Genomic DNA, 21,164 nt, shown 5'->3' with positions numbered 1-21,164 from the left:
GTGAAGTTTAAGAAAGAGGTACAGTACCAGATGTCACTGCTCCTTATAAGCTTTGGTATAGAATAAATTTTATTTTAAATGCTTTGGGAAGCTACTGCAGATTTTAAAGCAGGGAGCATTGTGGTCTATTTTATATTAAGATCACATTTGCTCCTGTGGAGAATGGGTTCAGAGGAAGGCGGCGAGCAAGAGAGAAAGAAGCATGAATACCAGTTAGAAAGTTATTTTAACCCAAATTATAGATGACAGTGGACTGAGATGATGACAGTGGATATGGAGAGAAGAATTAAAGATGTATTTTGGAGATAAAATTGACAGGTCTTGCTTATGGATTAGCATGGGAGTAAGGGAAAGAAGATGCAGGATGATTCCTTGATTTCTGGTATGAGTAACTGGATGGATTGTGGTGCTATATTACTAAGGTGAGGAATCCTGGGAAATAGAATTTGTTTCTGTCATAGAAACAGGTGCTTTATAGAGACAGAGAAAAATTGAATAGTTTATATTATTTTGGAAAGCTGGGGGTAAATGGGTTACATGTTGATGCATGTTACCCCAATTAAGCAGCCATAAATCCTTTGATCCCCCCCCCCACATCATGTGTTCCAAAATTTTAAGTAAAATCTGCCTAATCTCCTACATCACTGCCACAGCAGAATGACAAAAGAAGAAAGGCATGAGAAAGGGGCACTTGGGTAGTTCAGCCAGTTAATGCATCTGCCTTTGGTCCAGGTCATGATCCCAGGGTCCTGGGATTGAGCCCTCCATGGGCTCTGCTCAGTGGGAAGCCTGCTTCTCCCTCTCCCACTCCCCCTGCTTGTGCTCACTCTCTCCCTCTCTGTCTCTCTGTGTCAAATGAATTAAAAAAAAAAAAATTTTTTTTAAAGAAAGGGACAAGGTGAAATAATCTTTCTCCTTCCCATACTAAATTCAGTGGTCTTGGTTTCACTTTGGATAGATTACTTCTGATTTTTCTTCCAATTTCTGCACATTGAAAATGTCATTTCTGACCATGTGAGAGAGCATGTGTTGCGCACACATGTCTTTTCTTTTTTTTTAATTTTTTATTTATTTATGATAGTCACACAGAGAGAGAGAGAGAGGCAGAGACACAGGCAGAGGGAGGAGCAGGCTCCATGCACCGGGAGCCCGACGTGGGATTCGATCCCGGGTCTCCAGGATTGCGCCCTGGGCCAAAGGCAGGCGCCAAACCGCTGCACCACCCAGGGATCCCGCGCACACATGTCTTAAGTCAAATTCCATTGCAGCAAAAAAGTTTACATGATTTGTAGCATTTGCTATAAAGTAATTTAAAATCATAGGAAGTCAGATATTTGGGTTGCAAATAAATGAATCAAGAGTGTATTAGGACCCTGTGTACCAAATCATTTTGATTTTTATGAGGGATAAATATAAAATAGAACTTACGTTTAAGAAGATTATGAATTACCCTGGGAGGTAAAACTTAAAAATAAATGATGTAACTATAAAGCCGTGTAATGAAGCGGTGAACAATTGCTCTACTTTAAATGGATATTTAGAGAAGGGAGAGATTAGTGTATATTACGGAGGGTTTCATGTCCCTATAGGAGATAGAATTGGAAAGGAAGTTTGACCAGTACTGAATGAAGATAGAAGGGGATGACAAGCCTGGTGAAAGGAAACAAGGTGAACAAAGATAAATAAAGATATATGTGTAGGGGAGCAGAAAGCATCTTAGATTTGGGGTGCTGTACATTATATATGCAGTCACTGTGTCATAATAAGAAAGATTAAAAAAAATAAGAAAGATTACCTGAACCAAAACTGTTGCTATGTTTTAACTTTTCATTTTGGACTCCCTCATAATTGTATACCAGTGTCACTAGCCTACCTGAGTGTAATTAGTTTGAACCTTTCTAGATCTGTACTTAATTGCATTAGCAAATTTATTTTTTTATTTTTTATTTTTTTTAATTTTCATTTATTTATGATAGTCACAGAGAGAGAGAGAGAGAGAGAGGGGCAGAGACACAGGCAGAGGGAGAAGCAGGCTCCATGCACCGGGAGCCCGACATGGGATTCGATCCCGGGTCTCCAGGATCGCGCCCTGGGCCAAAGGCAGGCGCCAAACCGCTGCGCCACCCAGGGATCCCGCATTAGCAAATTTAACTCTTTATTTCTCCTTTCTGTGTTTTAAGTGCTTATGAGACCACGATTTGGAGGGAGCTGCCTTTTATTATATATGTTATATATATTTTTTTATTCTATAAATTCTACAAAGTTATTCTTCACTTACTTAAAATGTGACAGGTACTAGCCCTACAGGTAAATTTTTTGAAAACTTAAAACAGCTACAAAAAAAGTAAGCCCAGAATATGTGTTTCAAGTCATGAAAAGATTATTATTTTGAAGGTACTATAGGGTTCTGCTTTTAAAATAAGTTTTAAGTTTTTTTGTACTTTTCTTCTAGATCCCTTTTAGACAGAGCCTTACATTTTTTTTCCAGTAAGTTCTTGCAAGCTTCTTTTGTTTTATTTCTAGTTATATATTCATTTGACTATTTTGAATTCAGTTATCTATGTAGAAAAGAATTTAGTAACTCAAGGAATGAAATAGTATACAAAATAATGACTAATTATACCAGTTTTTGTATCTGTGTAATGTGACAGGTTAGGTTACAGAGCTACATGCTGTGTTACAAATGAAAGGAAGCTAAAATCAGAGTTTTTAGTTCTTTGTTTAATGTTAAAGCAACTAGAATGTAATAAAGAGCATATAGATTCTTTTTATGTCATATCAGTAAAGCTAAAACTATAGAATGCCTTTGCTTTTTAATCTGTTGTAGAAAGCAAATAAAAGTCTATTAATGGTGCTTTTTTTTTTTTAAAGATTTTATTTATTTTAGAAAGTGAGTGAGAGAGAGAGAGAGAGAAAGAATGAGCACACACAAGCAAGGGGAGGGGCAGATGGAGACGCAGACTCCCTGCTGAGCAGGGATCCCAATGTTGGGCTCTGCGGGGCTCAATCCCAGGACTGTAGGATCATGACCTGAGCTGAAGGCAGCTGCTTAATGGATTGAGCTACCCAGGCAGCCCTAGGAATAGTGCTTTTTGATTTACTCTATTCAGATGTTCCTTATCCTTGACATTTTACTTTGGGAATCATCTTTTTAAAATTTCTGTATATAATTCCAAACCTATGCTAACATTGCCAGTTCTCTGGTTCCTCACTTTTTATTTGGATTGTCACTTAGTCCCCTAATTTTCTGACTTCTATTTTTATACTCTACAATATATCTTGCTTTCTAATACCATTCTAATAATATTTCTAAAATACTGCTTTTGTAACTTCTCTCTGCTCATGAACTAGCCATGGCTCTTGGTTACCTTTCAATTCAAGTTCAAATCTGTCCTCTGTAGTCTGTTCTCACTTAACCTCTCCATTATACATTTTCCCTGTGATCTAGATTTCACAGTGCCATGGGAGAAAAATGCTTTTCTTCCAGTGTTACTCCTTTTTTCTGGTCTAGATAGCCTTTGCTCCTCTTTTGCAAGTATAAGTCTACTCCTCTTTAAAAGATCATCACAAAACCTACCTTTCTGTGAATTAAATGCACAGCATTGATCTATCAACTTAAAGTCTTAAGGGTCTTTGGTGACAAGTAATAGAACTAGCTTAAACTAGTTTAAGTCAGGGTAAGCTGAAAAGGAGGAATTATTTTAAGGATATAAAATTTCCTAGAATTCAAGAGCAGGAATAGATAACAAGCCTCAGTAAAGACTTGTGGTAGTAACATTGCCCTCTGCTTCACTCACAGTAGTACTCAGGAGAGTTGAGGATTCTCTCCCCGCCTTTTGGGTACATCTATCTTTTGGTCCACCATGCTATCATTTCCTAAGAAGATTAACCTGGTGTCTGTAGTTTGTGAGGTATCTTTCTGTAGATTTGTCTAGCTTATACAAATATACCCTCAAAGTATTTTTGCTCCTGACGTGAAAATGAGGATTTCCCTCCTAATTTAAAAATGTACTTATATGTTCTCATTCATTTGGGGAATATAAATAATAGTGAAAGGGAAAATAAGGGAAGGGAGAAGAAATGTGTGGGAAATATCAGAAAGGGAGACAGAACGTAAAGACTGCTAACTCTGGGAAACGAACTAGGGGTGGTAGAAGGGGAGGAGGGCGGGGGGTGGGAGTGAATGGGTGACGGGCACTGGGTGTTATTCTGTATGTTAGTAAATTGAACACCAATAAAAAAAAAAAAAAAAAAAATGTACTGGGGCAGCCCGAGTGGCTCAGCGGTTTAGCGCCACCTTCGGCCCAGGGTGTGGTCCTGGAGACCCGGGATCGAGTCCTACTTCAGGCTCCCTGCATGGAATGGGGCCTGCTTCTCCTCTGCCTGTGCCTGTCTCTCTCTCTCTCTCTCTCTCTCTCTCTGTATCTCTCATGAATAAATAACATCTTTTTAAAAAAATGTATTACATGCCTTCATCTGTAACTTCTCTTTTTATTTTTTTTATTTTTTATTTTTTATTTTTTGTAACTTCTCTTTTTAAAAACGAAAAAAAAATCCACAATGAAATCTGAGTCAATTTCATACATAAGCCTTTTTATTTATAATATTTTCATGTGGATGGATGTTCTATAATTTACTTAATCATTCTTCTACTCATAGACATTTAAGTGACAGATACATATGTTGTGCATTTATTTCTGTAGGATAGATTGTTAAAAGTGAGGTCTATGGGAATATTCTTAGACGATGTGAAGGCAATTGGTTATTTTCAGGGAAAATATAAATTGTGAAAAGTGACTCAAGCAGTAGAAACCCCTAAGAGCCAAAAAACTGCAGAAGAGCTTGCAAAGATTTGTAAGGCCTAAAATCCAAAGAGGTCTCAGGCATATAGGGTATTTTTGGTGTAGTCATGTAATTTTAAGGAGTAGGCAATTCTCATGTTTACTGAACTCTTCCAGAGGAGGTGAAATGGTAAAAATTACTCCAATTCATTTTATATATTCTCCATAATGCCAATGTAAAAACTATTAAAGATAGCATCAAAAAAGAAAATTCTCAATAAAATTTTGTCAGATGAAAATTAACACTTTATTGAAGAATAATATGCTTAACTGATGTAAAAATAGTTCAGCATTATCCTTGCTGTTCATTTCTTTGTATAATATAAAGCTTTCCCCCACTGTCTGAAAACAGAACATTCTTATGAAACCTTTTGTAAGTTGAAATGATACAAAGCAAAGAAGCAGTTACCATTAATTTATGTGGAAAAATTTTGAGTGTTCTCAGACACCCCAAAATAAGTTTATTCTTAGGCTTTTCTGATTTCCTAGGGGCACATCTTGCTGATAGAGGCATAAAATAATTGAAATAAATCACAGATACCCATAGACACTGTCCAAAGCTATGGCCTCTTGATGCTGACATATCTGAATTGTATTTTCTGGGAGAGGAGCTTGGCAATGCTGCTCTCAAGGCTTGGACTGCGTGCTGTCTCTATAACAGCACTGCAAAACAAGGGCTGAACATTGTTTTTACTCTTCAGTTTTTTTTTTCTAAAAACAAATCCTCTTTGGGTTTCTTTTAGTTAGCAAAACTAATGTAGGTCTTGTAAGTGAAGTGGTATAGTGTGAACTTTTGAAAAATGAACTTTCATAAAGCAGGGATACTTGTATAGAAAAATGATAGTCAAATTTAGGTCAGTGTTACACTTTTTACTCTAGTTTTTAAAGTTTTAGTTTTTTTTAAAAATTTTTTTCTTTTAAGGATGTACCAAGATTAGGAGGCATATTAGTTGAATGCCATTTGTTTTCTATATAAAATACATACAGCTTTGTCTTTGTGTAATAACACTGCATGCATAACTGTTACTCTGGTGGTGCCAACTTCCTTTATTTAAAGTAACCTCATGGCTCACAAATAAACTAAGCAAAAAAATTACTTCTCAGTATCATGAATTTATATACCATGAGTGACATAGATAACTTTTTATTCTCTTAGTATTATGTTTGACAATAATCTTATGGCTGTTGTATAGTCTTTTCTCTAGAGGTGTGGTTGGGTATCTGTACTGATGTGAATAGTACAATGTTGAATGATACCTATTTTGTTTTGATTTCCTCTTTAGCATTACCATTCCTCAACTTTGTGCTGGCATCAGTTTTACTATTTTAAGTTTGTTCAGAAAAAACTCAGTTGGTTTACCATAGAATTCACTTGCTTTGTTTGAGAATTTCAAAATTTTCATGGCTTCATGCCATTTTTTGATAAAGTATCGTAACTGAGGTCTAGAGGCAAAGAGGTCATTTTTGTTACATCCAAATGTAAGCTATTTACTGTGCTGTGATAAGGAAGTTTGCCAACGTGAAGGCCGTAATGGTCCAAGGACATTTTAAGAAACATTGACTTTAGGATGACCAGTAATCACTATAAACATTTTTATGTGTATATTCTTGACTTTTTACTATGAGTTTGTATGGGTCCATGTGTTTGTTTGCTTATCCATCTATTCTTGATACACCTATCAATATTTGATATTTTTTTCATTGAATGCATCTTGGGTATCTTCCTATTAATAAATGTAGGCTTACAATATTGTTTTTAAAATTGAATAATATTTTGTTGAATGAAAATAACCATTATTTATTGGTGGGCATTTTATCATTTTTGATTTTGTGATTTTGTAGACAGTGCTTCAGTGAACATGATCATTACCTTTAGGATACATTTCTAGAAGTGAATCAGAAGTTATATACTTTGTTCTCAGTCATGTATAGATTTACATTATCTGGTGTATTATAAAAATATGTGTGCAGTTATGTATGTAATTATAACAATATGAAGTTATATTAAATGTAAGTAAGTATATATAGCAAACCATAAAGATTGTATCATTAGTATATCATAGTGCCTCTATTACTAGAAAATGAAATTTTGAAAATGAAGGCATACAAAATACAAGTCCACATTTTTATTGTTAGAGTCAACAGATAGAAACTTAACTCTGTAAAGTTGCAGTAGTAGTTTGTCAATGCTTACTCTCAGTTTCCATGTATATGTTGTCGTGGACTGGTGACAAATGTTTCATGGACTGTTGGCAGAACATATTTTTAGTACCACTATTTTAGCCTAGGAGCCAGTGTAGAAAGGGGAAAAGGGAGCCTGGTTTGGAGTTTGTGTCTCATCCATATATGGTCATTTAATCCTCTTGCTTTGGATATGGTACCCACTCTCAACTGTGTCTGGTATCCCCTGTTTAAGAGACTCTGTGTACATTCTGCAGAGAATAAACCTGCAGGCATCTGCTGTGGTGGGGAAATAGCAGTAACCTAGCATGTGGAGTGGGGAAGAGAATCCTAGAATCTAACCAGAGCTCAAGCAGATTTCTCCAAATTTCTCTTTGTTTTAGCTTTCTCCTCCCTTCTTTCCATTTCATAGTTAGTTGGTGCTGCCAGTTCCTAAGCCTTTCGAAGATTCAGAGTGTAAAATAGGTTAGTTCTTAGCTTTCCCTGCTGTCTGGGATTACATTTTCTTGGCTCTGCAAGGTCGTTCACTCATTTATCTGCTTTCCAGCATCTAGAAATTTGTTGCTATTGCCATGTCTCCTGTTGCCTGTTGTTAATTTTTCTTTAAAGACCTCTTACATATTTGTTGTGTTGTGTCTTCCTTTCCAGTCTTTTCTGCTTTTTAAAAAGCTGTATTAACAAAATATTTGCTTTTATTTCTATTTCATAGATTTTATTGACAGATTTCTTCTATTATATATTTCCTTTGTTAAATTTTTTTTTCTGACTGAAATTTGATTTTGCTCACATATTTACTTGAAACTTTATTCCAGAAAGAGTATATATGTAGTGTATTTTCTAAATTCTGATTTCTAAAATTGTGTTTTTTTCTTCACATATGAATTTTTTTGTGTTTAGAATTCTTAGGTTAATCCATTTTCCTCAGCACTCTATAAACATTATTCCATTGTCTTCTAGCATTTAGATTTGTAAGTAAATGTCTGATTAATATGATTTGTAAGTAGAATGTCTGATTAATACTGATTTCTAAAAAAGAAAATATTGATTTCTGATTAAAGTTGGCAGTGCTGATGAAAAATCAAATACCTTATTAGGTAACTCTCCCTCTACCTTTTTTGGTAGCATTTCATTTTTCTTTTTTAAACTCAAAAATTGGGATGCCTGGGTGGCTCAGTGGTTGAGCATCTGCCTTTGACTCAGGGCATGATCCTGGAGTCACGGGATCAAGTCCCACATCAGGCTCCTTGCATGGAGCCTACTTCTCCCTCTGCCTGTGTCTCTACCTCTCTTTCTCTCTGTCATGAATAAATAAATAAATCTTTAAAAAACAAATAAACTGGGATCCCTGGGTGGCGCAGTGCTTTAGCGCCTGCCTTTGGCCCAGGGCGCGATCCTGGAGACCCCGGATCGAATCCCACGTCAGGCTCCCGGTGCATGGAGCCTGCTTCTCCCTCTGCCTGTGTCTCTGCCTCTCTCTCTCTCTCTCTGTGACTATCATAAATAAATAAAAATTAAAAAAAAAAAAATTAAAAAAAAAAAAAAACAAACTCAAAAATTTAACTAGGATAAGTTGTAAACATTGAGTCTTTTTTTTTTTTATTTTTTTTTTAACATTGAGTCTTATATTCTCTTCTCACTAATAATCTTGCCTGGCATTTGAGGAGCCTTTGATTTTGAAAATTCAGGTCTTTTAAAAAAACCCAAAACTCAAATGTTATTTTTTTTCTTCTTTTCAAAATTATTATTTCTCTCCCATCTACTTTGTTCTCTCTTTCATGGCAGTATGTTCTTAGTTCTTACAGAAATTGTCAATTACTACTTGATTTTTTTTACCTCCTAGGCTTGTCTCTTTTTCTGGTAGTAGTAACTTTTATGTAGTAACTATTTTTCATTGCTGGCTGGGAGAATGAAGAGAGGTTTCTCTTAGTGTTCAGTTTATTTTCTCTTTGTTGAGCTACTGCAGCTCGTGATGTTTCTGCCTACTAACTTCTGATAGCATTGGTGGTGGTTGAGATGAATTCTTAAAGAATGAACCAAGATTTTTTTCAATTTTTTAGTTAAAAGGAGGGGAGACGTTAATATTTTTTTCCTGACAGCTTACAGATAATTTACTTATGTGGATAAAGGACAGAACTATTAAACACAAAATAGGCATGGATATAGGAAGACTTACCTCTGTTCAGAAAAAATTTCCTCTTTATATCTTTCCCAACAGCTGGTGCTAACAACTCCCAGTTCGACCCCTGGACTCAGCTCAAAACTCTGGATTCATTCTCCTCTGTCCCATACCTCAGCTTGACCTTTTTATCACCCCAAAGGGTACTACATGATCTTCCTCTCAAGTCCTCACTTTCTCGAATCCCAAGGTATGTTCAGGGAGGGAGTGGGCAATTTATGTTCTTTACTTTCTTACTTAGGGCATGGAGATGCTGATTAAATATTAATCAGCATAATCATTATTATCATTAGTTAAATGAATGTTCTCTAGTGAAATTCCTCTTTAAAAGTGGTGCTTGATACTGGCTTACCATCTATTTTCATTCTTCTCTCTCTGGACTGTTTCTTACCTAATACCCCGCAGTATGTGTATGGAATGTTTTTCTGGTTTCTAGTCATTTTGTAGAACTTTATTACATATTTTGGCTTGTGTTTTATTGGGCAGTTGGAAGAAGAGGGAAATCAAATGCGTAAGTTGCCACCTTGATGCAGGCAAGGTTACTTGAAAGGGCTAGGCATACTTTTTGCAAATAGTATTCTTTCAAGGCTTGATGAGATGTTAGTCAAGTCTTGGGTAATAATATGTAGAGAGAGGGCACTAGTTTAAATGGGAGATTTAAAATCAGTAATCCTTGTTGGTGGTAAAGATTGAACTGTAGTGAAAAGAGCATTAGCTAGTAGGTTGGAAGATTAAAATTATAGTAAAATTTCTTTTTTTTTCTTTTTTTAAAGATTTTATTTCTTTATTCATGAGAGACACACGGGGGCGGGGTGGGGGGCAGAGACACAGGCAGAGGGAGAAGCGGGCTCCATGCAGGGAGCCTGACGTGGGACTCAATCCCCGGTCTCCAGGATCACACCCTGGGCTGAAGGCGGCACTAAATCACTGAGCCACCCGGCTGCCTCTCTCTTTCCTTTTTTTATGTTATCTGAGAAATTCACAACACACAATACATTTTTTGCCCATAGGTGGCAACCCTAAGTATAATTTGCTACCAATCCTAGTATAATTTGCTTTCACATACTATAGGTTGAACATAGTTGAAGACAAAATAGAATTTCCAAATTTAAAATTTGAGTGTAAATAACAAACCCTAAACTACAACTTCCCTAATACTGTATTGTACATGACATACATTAAATGTAAAAAATACTGATAGTATTAATTATTTAACAGTTACCAAACCTAAGTAAACGCTAAATGGATTTCTTAATAAGATCCCTTTCATTAACATTGGTTTGCCTGTGTTGAAAGGACATACACTTTAATGAGTGGATTTTGTGACATCTGTTTTGGCTGCCATGCATCCTACTTAATTATTTTCTATTCTTGATATCCTGGAAGGGTGAGGTTGCTGAATGGTCAACTCTCAAACAATATATTAATGTATATGTCCTGCCTCTTCCTTCAGATTGTAAACTGCAGTAGGGTGGGGAACTATGTTTTTGAATCTTTCCACAGCATGCATCAAAATGCCTCACATTCATAATAGGCATTTTTTAGTGTTATTTGATTGAGTTGTTTCAAATTCCACTTTTACACTGGTTGTCAGACTCTGGGGTATGTGTTATAAGAAAAATTTTAAATTGTGTAGATATTTTGAAATGGAGTTAATGATATTTAGAAATATTATCAATCTATTTTAGTATCATGCATATATTTTTGGACACGTGTAATATTACTGCAAGAAGCAATTTCCCTTTTGCAATAAAACCCATGATACAGACTCTCATGTGTATAATAAAAAGGCTTGAATATGGATAATCCAGATTGACCACAATATGGTATTCAGCCAAATGGAGAACCATTATAGGTGTGCTTAGAAGTTTCACATGTTTGAACCTCACTCTCAGATTTTGATATGGTGAAATCTCACTCAGTAATTATGATGCTTGTCACTGTTGAGAATGTAGCACCCTGTAGGCAATCTTCTCAGTTGGTGTGGAGTATCCACCAGATGTCATTGAACTTTCTTCTAGACATTTATTAGTTTTTCTTACTTTTGAAGAAAAAGTTTTTACATTTTGCTTTAAATAATATAGTAAAACACTTTAAGTAAAAGTTTTAATATTTTACTGAATTACAAATAGTATGTAAAACTAGTTCGTGCTTCCGCAGCACATATACTGAAGTTGGAACAATACAGAGAAGATGGCCCCTTGCAAAGGATGACATGCAAATATGTGAAGCATTCCATATTTTGTACAGTTCCTGAGCATCCTACTCCCCTTGGCAGATTAACTCCGAGGAAGTGATATGAGTCAGAGCACAATGTGTGGCAGTGAATAATGAAATTGTGATTTTTCATGACTAAAAAAAAAATCAGTAAACTGGTACCCTGCTAATGAATTCATTATCAGTTTAGTGTATATATATATATATATATATATATTTAAAGACTATTAAAGAATGTGTTTTTTAGATCCAATCAAAATTACTGTGTGAGAAATATTAAAAGGGTTTCTTAATATGTAAAGTAATTTAGCTTTTAATTATGTTCCCTTAATAAAGGATTTCTGAAACAAAGTTTCTAGTTACTTAGATTCATTGAAAAAAATTTTTTAAGTTTTTATTTAAGTAATCTCTGCCCAGTGTGGGTCTTGAACTCACAACTCTGAGATTAAGATTTTATATATTTAAGATGAGAAAAGTAAGAAAATCTAATTCCCCTAGTATACATTTTGATATCTTACTGAACCTTTAGTATGCAGATTCCATTCTTAGCAATGTATTGTCACATCTTATTACTTTATTATTTTTTATTCTTTTGCAGTTTAACTCCTAATGTGTCATTCCATAGTAATCACATACAGTAATGATAGCTACCATTTATGTAGCACTTTACGGGATACTGTTCATATGTTTTCTCATTTAATCTTTACAACAACCCTGTGATACTCCAATACTTAACAAGTTTTTTTATATCTTTTATGTATATGTTTGATCAACATTCCTATTTTGTGTCAAAATGAACTTTATGAAATTTACTGAATACTTACGAAAATTCAGTGTTTGATTTTAGGTGAGTTAATGTGGGAAAAATTCTGGGAAAGTATTAAATTTTTTTTTTTCACTTTATAGATGAAGAAACGAAGACAAAGATTGAGACTTATCTAGAGTAACACAAACCAGTAAGTGTTGGAATTAATGGAGGTGGATAGTAATGAGTGTAATCTCATATGCCAAGAGCTTTTCTTGCTGCCTTCTGCCTGAGTTCTAGGGACAGGAGCCAAAAAGCCCAAATGGTTGGGAACCAAAAAGGTAGTACGTAGGCTTTGATAGTACCCCAGCAAACTGTGCTATTCCTTTTCGTTTCTTTTATTCTTTTTCTTTTCTTTCCTTTCCTTTTCTTTTTAATCAGTTAGTAATGATAACTTGAAAGAGCAGATAATGTCTTCTGTTGTTGTTAGATAAATGAAACTTATTTTAAACATATATATCCCTGAAGCACTAAGGAAATAGAAAATCTGGAGAGAAGCCTGTTGAATTTCTCACAAGATAATAGCCATAGGGTCAGGTAAGGAAATGAGGAAGTTAATAAATAGTACATGGGTGTAATTGGTGACATGTGTGTAATTGGAACTTAAATTTTTATGGTTATCATTAAGATTTTTAAAATCCTGTTTAAATATTGTAATATCAATTTAATATAAAAACCTTAGAGCTTAAAGGTGCTTATCCAATTACGGTTTTCTTTAGATGACAAGTTGGAGCTTGCCCAGTGTCACAGATCAGAGACGGAATTAAAACTTGTATTTCCTGACTTCCAGATTAGTGTTATTTCTACTTCAAATTATTACTTCTTGGTAAGCTGTTCTTAAAATACTTGTTTTTTTTATATCTTTTATGTATATGTTTGATCAACATGCCTATTTTGTGTCAAAATGAACTTTAAAATATGAAATTTACTGACTACTTATGAAAATTCAATTCTTTGTTTGATTTTAGGTGAGTTAATGTGGGAAAAATTCTGGTATTTTGAAGATGTCTTGGCACAGTATTTTTTCCTGTTTAAGTTACAAGTAACCAGTTTTTAGAGAAAAAAGAAATTGGGATTTTTTGGTTAAATCATGCCATCTGAACAGAAACAGTTATTTTTTGATGAAAAACAAACTACTTTTAAAAAAGATTATGATGTGAAAAATGAAATAGTGGATTCCTTCCGATCACTACCTAGGCCAAAAATTTCACAAAGTAGTTTTCATTATGAACTAAAAAATGTGAAAATTGATTTGCCGAAGATAAATATTCCAAATGAAGTCGTTCTGAAACATGAAGTTGACAAATACAGAAAATTATTTCAGCGTCAACCACAGACTGCCAGAAAATCTATCAGTGTAAGGACTGTAAGCTGTGTAGAGGAGTGCATGTTGCTCCATAAGTCTGAGAGAGTTGAAGAAGAGGGTTTAAAAATGTCTGCAAAAATACTCAATTTCAACTGTTTAAAATGCCGGGATAGCACTCGATATAGCCCAAATGATTTGCAGAAACACTTTCAAATGTGGCACCGTGGTGAATTACCTTCATATCCTTGTGAAATGTGCAGTTTTTCAGCAAATGACTTCCAGATATTTAAACAACACAGACGGACACATAGAAGCACTTTAGTAAAATGTGACATTTGTAACAATGAGAGTGTATATACTTTATTAGACTTGACAAAGCATTTTGCATCCACACATTGTGTAAATGGTAGTTTTCAATGTGAAAAGTGCAGATTCTCCACCCAGGATGTTGGCACATTTGTTCAGCACATTCATAGACATAATGAGATCCATTATAAATGTGGTAAGTGCCATCATGTATGTTTTACCAAAGGAGAGCTTCAGAAGCACCTTCATGTTCATTCTGGTACATTTCCCTTCACTTGTCAATATTGTAGCTATGGTGCCACTAGGAGAGAGCACTTGGTAAGACATGTTATAACTTTGCACAAAGAACACTTATATGCAAAAGAAAAACTGGAAAAAGACAAATACGAAAAGAGGATGGCAAAGACTTCAGGACTTAAGCTGATACTGAAAAGATACAGAATAGATGCATCAAGGAAGACATTCTGGAAACGCAAGAAGATCAACAATGGAAGTGACAGAAGTATAGAAAAAAACACTCAAGTGCTTAAAAAAGTGAACAAAACACAGGCTAAATCTGAAGACCAGAGCCATCTTGTTCAAGAGCATTTAAATGAAGGAAAGGATGAAAGACCACACTGTGAGAATAATGATAAACCTGCTGAGTCAGAATCAGAAAAGCCAGCTCTTCTGTCCACTGCGCAATGTAATAGAGCTGAAGAGGGATCAAATTCTACTCTAGGTTTCTTGAAAACTGCTGTACAAGGACCTACAGTGTTAATGGTGAAAAATAATAGAATAACCATTCCTGCTAACTACAGTGCTGATTTTATGGGCTTTAAGATGGTGGATGGAAAACAACATATTGTAATAAAATTGTTACCTACCAATAAACAGAATTTATATTCACCAGGTTCACAGTCAGATGCTGCAAAGGACAGTACTGCCAATTTGCAGCCCCAGACTTTGGACACTACTGGATTTTTAGCAGGAGTAACAGCTGAATTAAGTGACACAGTTTACATGAAAGCAACTACTCCATTTTCATGTTCATCTCCTATACTTTCAGGGAAAGTAACGTCAGAAAAAGAAATGGCTTTGCTATCTCAAATGAGTAATATGCTCCAAACAATGGATGATGAAAAAAATGTGTCATCTTTGTCAGCATCAGAATTGGTTACAGCATCAGTAAATTTGACCACAAAAGTTGAAACAAAGGATAATATTGACCTATGGGGAAGTTATGTTACTCAGAGTCACTCTGAGATATCAGGTACTACCATTAAAAGTCCAGATAAAGTCACCTCTACTACCAAGCAAAATGCATACAACAGTGGAGATATGCATAACTATTGCATTAATTATGTCAACTCTGAATTACCTGTTGAATCTTCCAACCAAGGATCATTACCCTTTCATAATTACTCAAAAGTAAATAATTCTAATAAACGTCGTAGGTTTTCAGGAACAGGAATGTGTGAAAACCCTCAAAAAGAACCTTCATCAAGCAAGACAGTTGTTCAGCAGCCAATAAGTGAATCAGTTTTATCACTGGTGAGGAAAGAGAGTTCAAATCCAGATAGCATGTTAGCATCTATTAGCCTTTTAAATACTAAAGATGGAACTTTAAAAATGCAAGCTGAAATCGAAGAACAGTCTGTTTTAGAAAAAGGACAGAACATTGATGGACAGAATTTATACACTAATGAAAATCAAAATTTAGACAGTGTGACTGAAAAATCTAAGTGGGATGGCATTTCTAATGTTGAGTCACCTATGATGCCTAGAATCACATCTGTTTTCTCTCTCCAGAGTCAACAGGCATCAGAATTCTTGCCACCTGAAGTAAACCAGTTACTTCAGGATGGATTAAGAGCAAAATCTGATGTAAAACAAGACTGTAGTATTAGTAACACTCCAGATAAAGGCCTGCTACTTCATAGTGACCAGTCATTTCAGAAACTTGAGGGAGAAGGCAAAATAGTTGAATCTTCAAAAGACTTTAAAGTACAAGGCACCTTCCCAGTTCCATCTGGTAGTTTAGGGATTAATGTGCCTACAAATGATCTGAATTTAAAATGTAGTGGAAAAGAAAAACAAAATCTGTCAATATCACAAGATGTGAGAGATTCAGAAAAGACACCTAGAATTTCAGGTATTGGCACATTACTTAAGACTCAGTCAGATGCAATAATAACACAACAGCTGGTTAAAGATAAATTACGCGCCACTACACAAAATTTAGGTTCTTTATATAGACAGAGTCCACTTCTGAATTCAGAACCAAAAAAGGCTATATTTGTTCAAACTCCAAAAGGCTTTTTTGTACCATTGCACATTGCTAACAAACCTGGATTACATATTGTTTCAGGAAGACCACTTCCATTGGTCAGTACACAAGGTGTACCTACTTCTCTTCTTTTAAACAAGAAACCTGGGATGATTTTAACGTTTAATAATGGGAAACTTGAAGGTGTTTCTACTGTCAAAACTGAGAGTGCTCAAGCTTGTGGAACTCCAACTAAGGAGTCTTGCAGAACACCTTTTTTGAAGGTAGAACCAAACAGTAATTGTCTGACACCTGCACTTTGTTCCAGCATTGGCAGTTGTTTGAGCATGAAAAGTAGCTCAGAAAATACTTTGTCATTAAAAGGCCCTTACATCATTAAAACATCAGCAAGTTCTTCAGTAAAAGCTGTTCCTACTCCTAATACAGTATCTGAGCATCAGGGCACCAAGTTGAATATCTTGGACTCCGTAAAAAAGCAGAATGAGATTTTTCCAAAACCACCTCTTTATACCCTCTTGCCTGATGGCAAACAAGCTGTTTTTTTAAAGTGTGTGATGCCAAATAAGACTGAGCTGCTTAAGCCTAAATTAGTCCAAAATAGTACGTATTATCAAAACATACAGCCAAAGAAACCTGAAGGAACACCACAAAAAATACTGCTGAAAATTTTTAACCCTGTTTTAAATGTGACTGCTGCTAACAATCTGTCTGTAAGTACCTCTGCATCCTCAGTACAGAAAGACAAGGTACCATCTAATCAAACTATAGGAGAGCAGAGAGAGCCAGAATCTTCTAGAGATGCCTTACCCTTCTTACTAGATGATATGATGCCAGCAAATGAAATTGTGATAACTTCTACTGCAACATGCCCAGAATCTTCTGAGGATCCAATGTGTTTCACTGACCATTCAGACTCCAGAGTATTAAGGTGTAAAACAAATTGTACAATTGAGAGAAACTTCAATAGAGAAAAGACTTCGAAAAAAAAATTTTCAAGAATAAAAACTCATGTAAGAAGTAAAGATTCTGAAACTGCCTTTGTATCTAGGAACAGAAACTGTAAACGAAAGTGCAGAGATAGTTACCAGGAACCTCCAAGAAAAAAAGCAACATTACATAGAAAGTGTAAAGAAAAGTCTAAACCTGAAGATGCCCGTGAATCATTTGGATTTAACAGACCAAGGCTTTCAAAAGATTCAGTCAGAACTTTGCGGCTTTTCCCTTTTAGTTCCAAACAGCTTGTGAAATGTCCTAGGAGAAACCAACCAGTTGTAGTTTTGAATCATCCTGATGCAGATGCACCAGAAGTAGTAAGTGTAATGAAAACTATTGCTAAATTTAATGGACGTGTACTTAAGGTTTCATTGTCAAAAAGAACTATCAGTGCTTTACTGAAACCAGTTTGTGATAACTCTTCAAAAAGAATTTATGATGATTTTTCCAAAAGACATAAAACATTGAAACCTGTTAGTTCTGTGAAAGAAAGATTTGTGCTAAAATTAACACTCAAAAAGACAAGCAAAAACAATTATCAGATTGTGAAAACTACCTCTGAAAATGTTCTGAAAGCTAAATTTAACTGTTGGTTTTGTGGTAGAGTATTTGACAATCAGGATGCTTGGGCTGGTCATGGGCAGAGACATTTAATGGAAGCCACTCGTGATTGGAATATATTAGAATAATTTACTGTAGTTACCAAGGAAAAGAAAAGTAAAATTATCTTAGAAGAAAATAGTGGGTTGAGTTACCTTAAGGCAGACATTTTCTACTTCAATATAGTACCTAAAATTGAGCATCTGAAAGTTGGCTGTATTTCCATGGGAGACTAAAAAAGTTTTATGTGTGATATTTGAAAATGCTATCATTGCACACATAAGTTTTGCAAGAAACTAATTGCAGCACAGATGTACCTTGATTTAATTTTTAAAAAATGTGTTCTTGGGAAGTTAGGGCTAAAGAAAATTTTGATAAAACAGTTTTCCCAACTTAGTTATATAGTGACTCTTAGTAGAGGGTAATGGCTGACAGCCCCATTCCCTCTCTTCTTCCACCAGCCTTATGAATCTGATAAGTGTAGCTCCTTTGAAGATGGAGAGCTCTTTCACCATGGAACTGAAGGAGTTTCTCCTCATTTGTGAAGATACACTAAGAGAGCTTGAATAAAGAACTTAATTTTACATCTGCTAAGTATAGTTCTTTTGAAGGATATTAGGCTTCTTTGAGAGTACATTTAACTATGGTTACACCTCATGATGCTTGAAAAGAGTTTTTGATGAGTAAATCTTTTTCTCTTTTATGCTGTGTCCCATATCAGGGATTGGAATACCCTCCCAAGGTGATTTTCTTTTTCTAAATGGCTATGTCAAGCATTGCAGTAGATGGGCAGCTTCAAAAGAATAATTAAACTCTCTTGGTCCAGTTAAAGAACTTGAACATTTTTCTGAATTTGATGATAATCTCCAGTGATTCTCTTGCACAGAACTATGCTTACTTGATTTAAATTGTTTGTCCCCCAAACCAAATGGCCAATTTTTATCTTAGTTGCCATCCATTTATAAAGTGGAACATAGAAGCACTTCCAAGTGAATGGCTTTTCTTGAAAATTCAGAATTACTCTACAGGAACAATATTTTGAAGCAGGATTAGCAAAGCAAATCAGATTTTTGCTGTTTAATTACTGATGCGTGTCTGAACATGTACACATTGGGACAAACCATTTTTGTTAGCACCTTTTCAGTCTCACTGATGACCCAAAGCAGATTATTTACTGATTGTTGGCAGTTGAAATGAAGAAGCATTAATAGTGGACTCAGTGGCAGGGCATAAAACTTCAGGACAGATTCCTAGGGGATATACCCAGCAGATAGAATTTTAAAATGGATATTTTCATGACGACAGCAGAATCATCAACTAAAACTTGACCGTGTAAGTTTGGATCAAATTTTGTTGGATTATTGGATAATGGAGTTCTTGTATTACAAATTACTGTATAATTTTTGTTACATTGTTACTACAAGTGTTAAAACATTTTCATTGATTGAAAATTTCAGGGCTTCTTTTCTGTATATAAGAAAGAATTTAAACCTGTACATATTTTTGTACCTTTCAGTTTGTTATGTAAATTTTGCACAGAAAATTTTTTGACATAAAAAGTTTATTTTCCTTCAATTTAGTTCTGTGCATGCACTAATAAACTGGTTGTTTAATTTAAAAGAAATATGTAAGACTTTACCCATGTTATTTTCTTGGGTTTTATTTTACATGTAGAAATTTTTTTTTTTTGGGTAAATTCATTTTTCAGGGATTGAACACTATTGTTAGCAAGTGCCTAAAAGATGTGAAACAGTTTACATATGTCAACTGTAACAGTAGGTCCCAAATGGGCCCAGTCCCCCAAAAGTTTTATTTTAAAGAAAGCCATACATAGATGCTTCAAGCTATCTTGCTATGCACATTATACATGTACTTTTTTTGTGCAGTTTGTCTACTTTACTAGTGAAGTATTTTTTGTATAAAACCTGTTACAATTGTGTTTCTTAAATTGAGCCTAAGAATGGAGTTGATTGGAAATATATAGTATATATTAATAATGTATATGGTGTTTAAAGAATGGTAAGCATTGTTAATTTCTGTAATGAACATTTTCTTCAATTAAATTTATCTTAAGTTTGTGTTTACACAATAACTTTTTTTTTACTGTATTAAAATCAAATGGGAATTTTATTCTAATGGGAAATATTTATATTTCAAGTAAGCTTTTTCTTTAAATACTAGGGAACTATGTAAAATAAAGTGTGGGTCCCCCCCATCATAGGTGAAATTTTGAGATTTTGTTTGAGAAGGTTTACATTTACCATAAAATTATTGTAGTTATGCTGATAAGGAAAGTCATAGAGAGGGTTATGCGCTTTAGTACCTTAACAGCAATAAAATTAAAATGCTCTGCTGTTATGGGTAAGTTTATTATAATCCCTTGCCTTCCGTGAATAGAGAAGAGAGAAGCAGCGATCTTGCCAATGTTTGCAGCATTATAAAAATACATTTCAGAATAGCCATGTCAGTAAAAATATATTTAATGTTGTGATATATACTTTTTGCCTTAAAGTTTTAAAAGCCATTTAAAAAACTTCATGCCCCAGGTACTCTAGTTAGTACCTTTTATGATTTGTTAGGTTATTCTAAAGAAGGCGAACCTGCTTGGAGCCTTAGATTGCCGGAGTGGAAAATCCAGAATCAAAACTGTCCATCTTTTTTTTTTTTTTTTCTCCTGGCTGAAACTGAACTAGAGATGGTTCTCTAAAATATGAATATCCAGTAGTTTGGGATTGTTAATATATTTCTTGGTTAGAAATGTGTTTCATTATTTTTCCCTATTTGTCTGTCTCCATTGAAAATGGGCCTATTTGGCATTCAATTAAAAAAATAGTTGAAAAAAAATAGTTGAATTTTTAAAAAGTTTACCTTTCTATCTTACTAAGCACTTAATAGATTGAAAGATAATATATATTTTTTAAGTGAAAGATTATTTTGTTAAGGGGTCAGGGAAGTTTATTAATAAAGGGTAAGTTAAGATAGTAAATAATTTAGACCTTGTAGGCCATTTAGTCTCTTGTCATAACTTTTTTTTTTTTTTTTTTTTTTTTTTTAAGATTTTGTTTATTTACTTGAGAGAGACAGAGACATAGGCAGGCTCCCCACAGGGAGCCTGATGCAGGACTCACAACCTGAGCCAGAGGCAGACACTCCACCACTGTCATAATGCAGAAGCAGCCCTAGACAATATGTAAATCAATGAGTATGCCTATGTTTTAATAAAACTTCATTTAAGGAAATGAGCCATGGGCTGAGTTTGGCCCACCAAAGTTTTTACTACCCCTTGCTTTTAGTTCTCTCAACAATCTGCTCTTAGAATGGAATTTTTTAAATTAAAACCAAGTTTGATACAGTTTTTTTTTGTGATGTATACCAGCTGTATAAAAGTCACAAAATATAAAAAATATGCATATAAGTTACCAATGTAAATGTATTTAAAAGTGAAGAGAATGTAAGTAATGAAAGTGATT

The 21,164-nt window shown here is 34.7% G+C and overlaps 1 protein-coding gene and 1 pseudogene across 15 annotated transcripts in view; both read left to right on the top strand.

The window, feature by feature from the left end:
- The window catches only part of ZNF518A (zinc finger protein 518A), a 109,251-nt gene that overhangs the window by 7,674 nt on the left and 80,413 nt on the right, over nt 1–21,164 (top strand). For 9 of the 15 annotated variants that reach the window (XM_077878176.1, XM_077878181.1, XM_077878184.1 and 6 more), the window contains 4 exons: nt 9,238–9,388; nt 12,322–12,371; nt 12,940–13,046; nt 13,189–19,184. In XM_077878176.1, the coding sequence (XP_077734302.1) occupies nt 13,311–17,783 (4,473 nt within the window). In that variant the 5' untranslated portion in view covers nt 9,238–9,388; nt 12,322–12,371; nt 12,940–13,046; nt 13,189–13,310 and the 3' untranslated portion in view covers nt 17,784–19,184. Of the gene's footprint in view, nt 1–9,237; nt 9,389–12,321; nt 12,372–12,939; nt 13,047–13,188; nt 19,185–21,164 lie in introns of those variants that run through there. The other 6 variants (XM_077878185.1, XM_077878186.1, XM_077878187.1 and 3 more) reach the window with 3 other exon arrangements.
- Nucleotides 11,347–11,443, top strand: LOC144301519 (U6 spliceosomal RNA; annotated as a pseudogene).

Source organism: Canis aureus, chromosome 29 (genome assembly GCF_053574225.1).
Source record: "Canis aureus isolate CA01 chromosome 29, VMU_Caureus_v.1.0, whole genome shotgun sequence".
Taxonomy (NCBI): Eukaryota; Metazoa; Chordata; class Mammalia; order Carnivora; family Canidae; genus Canis; species Canis aureus.
The sequence above is the reverse complement of the archived record's forward strand: the minus strand, read 5'-3'. Positions and strand labels throughout refer to the sequence as shown.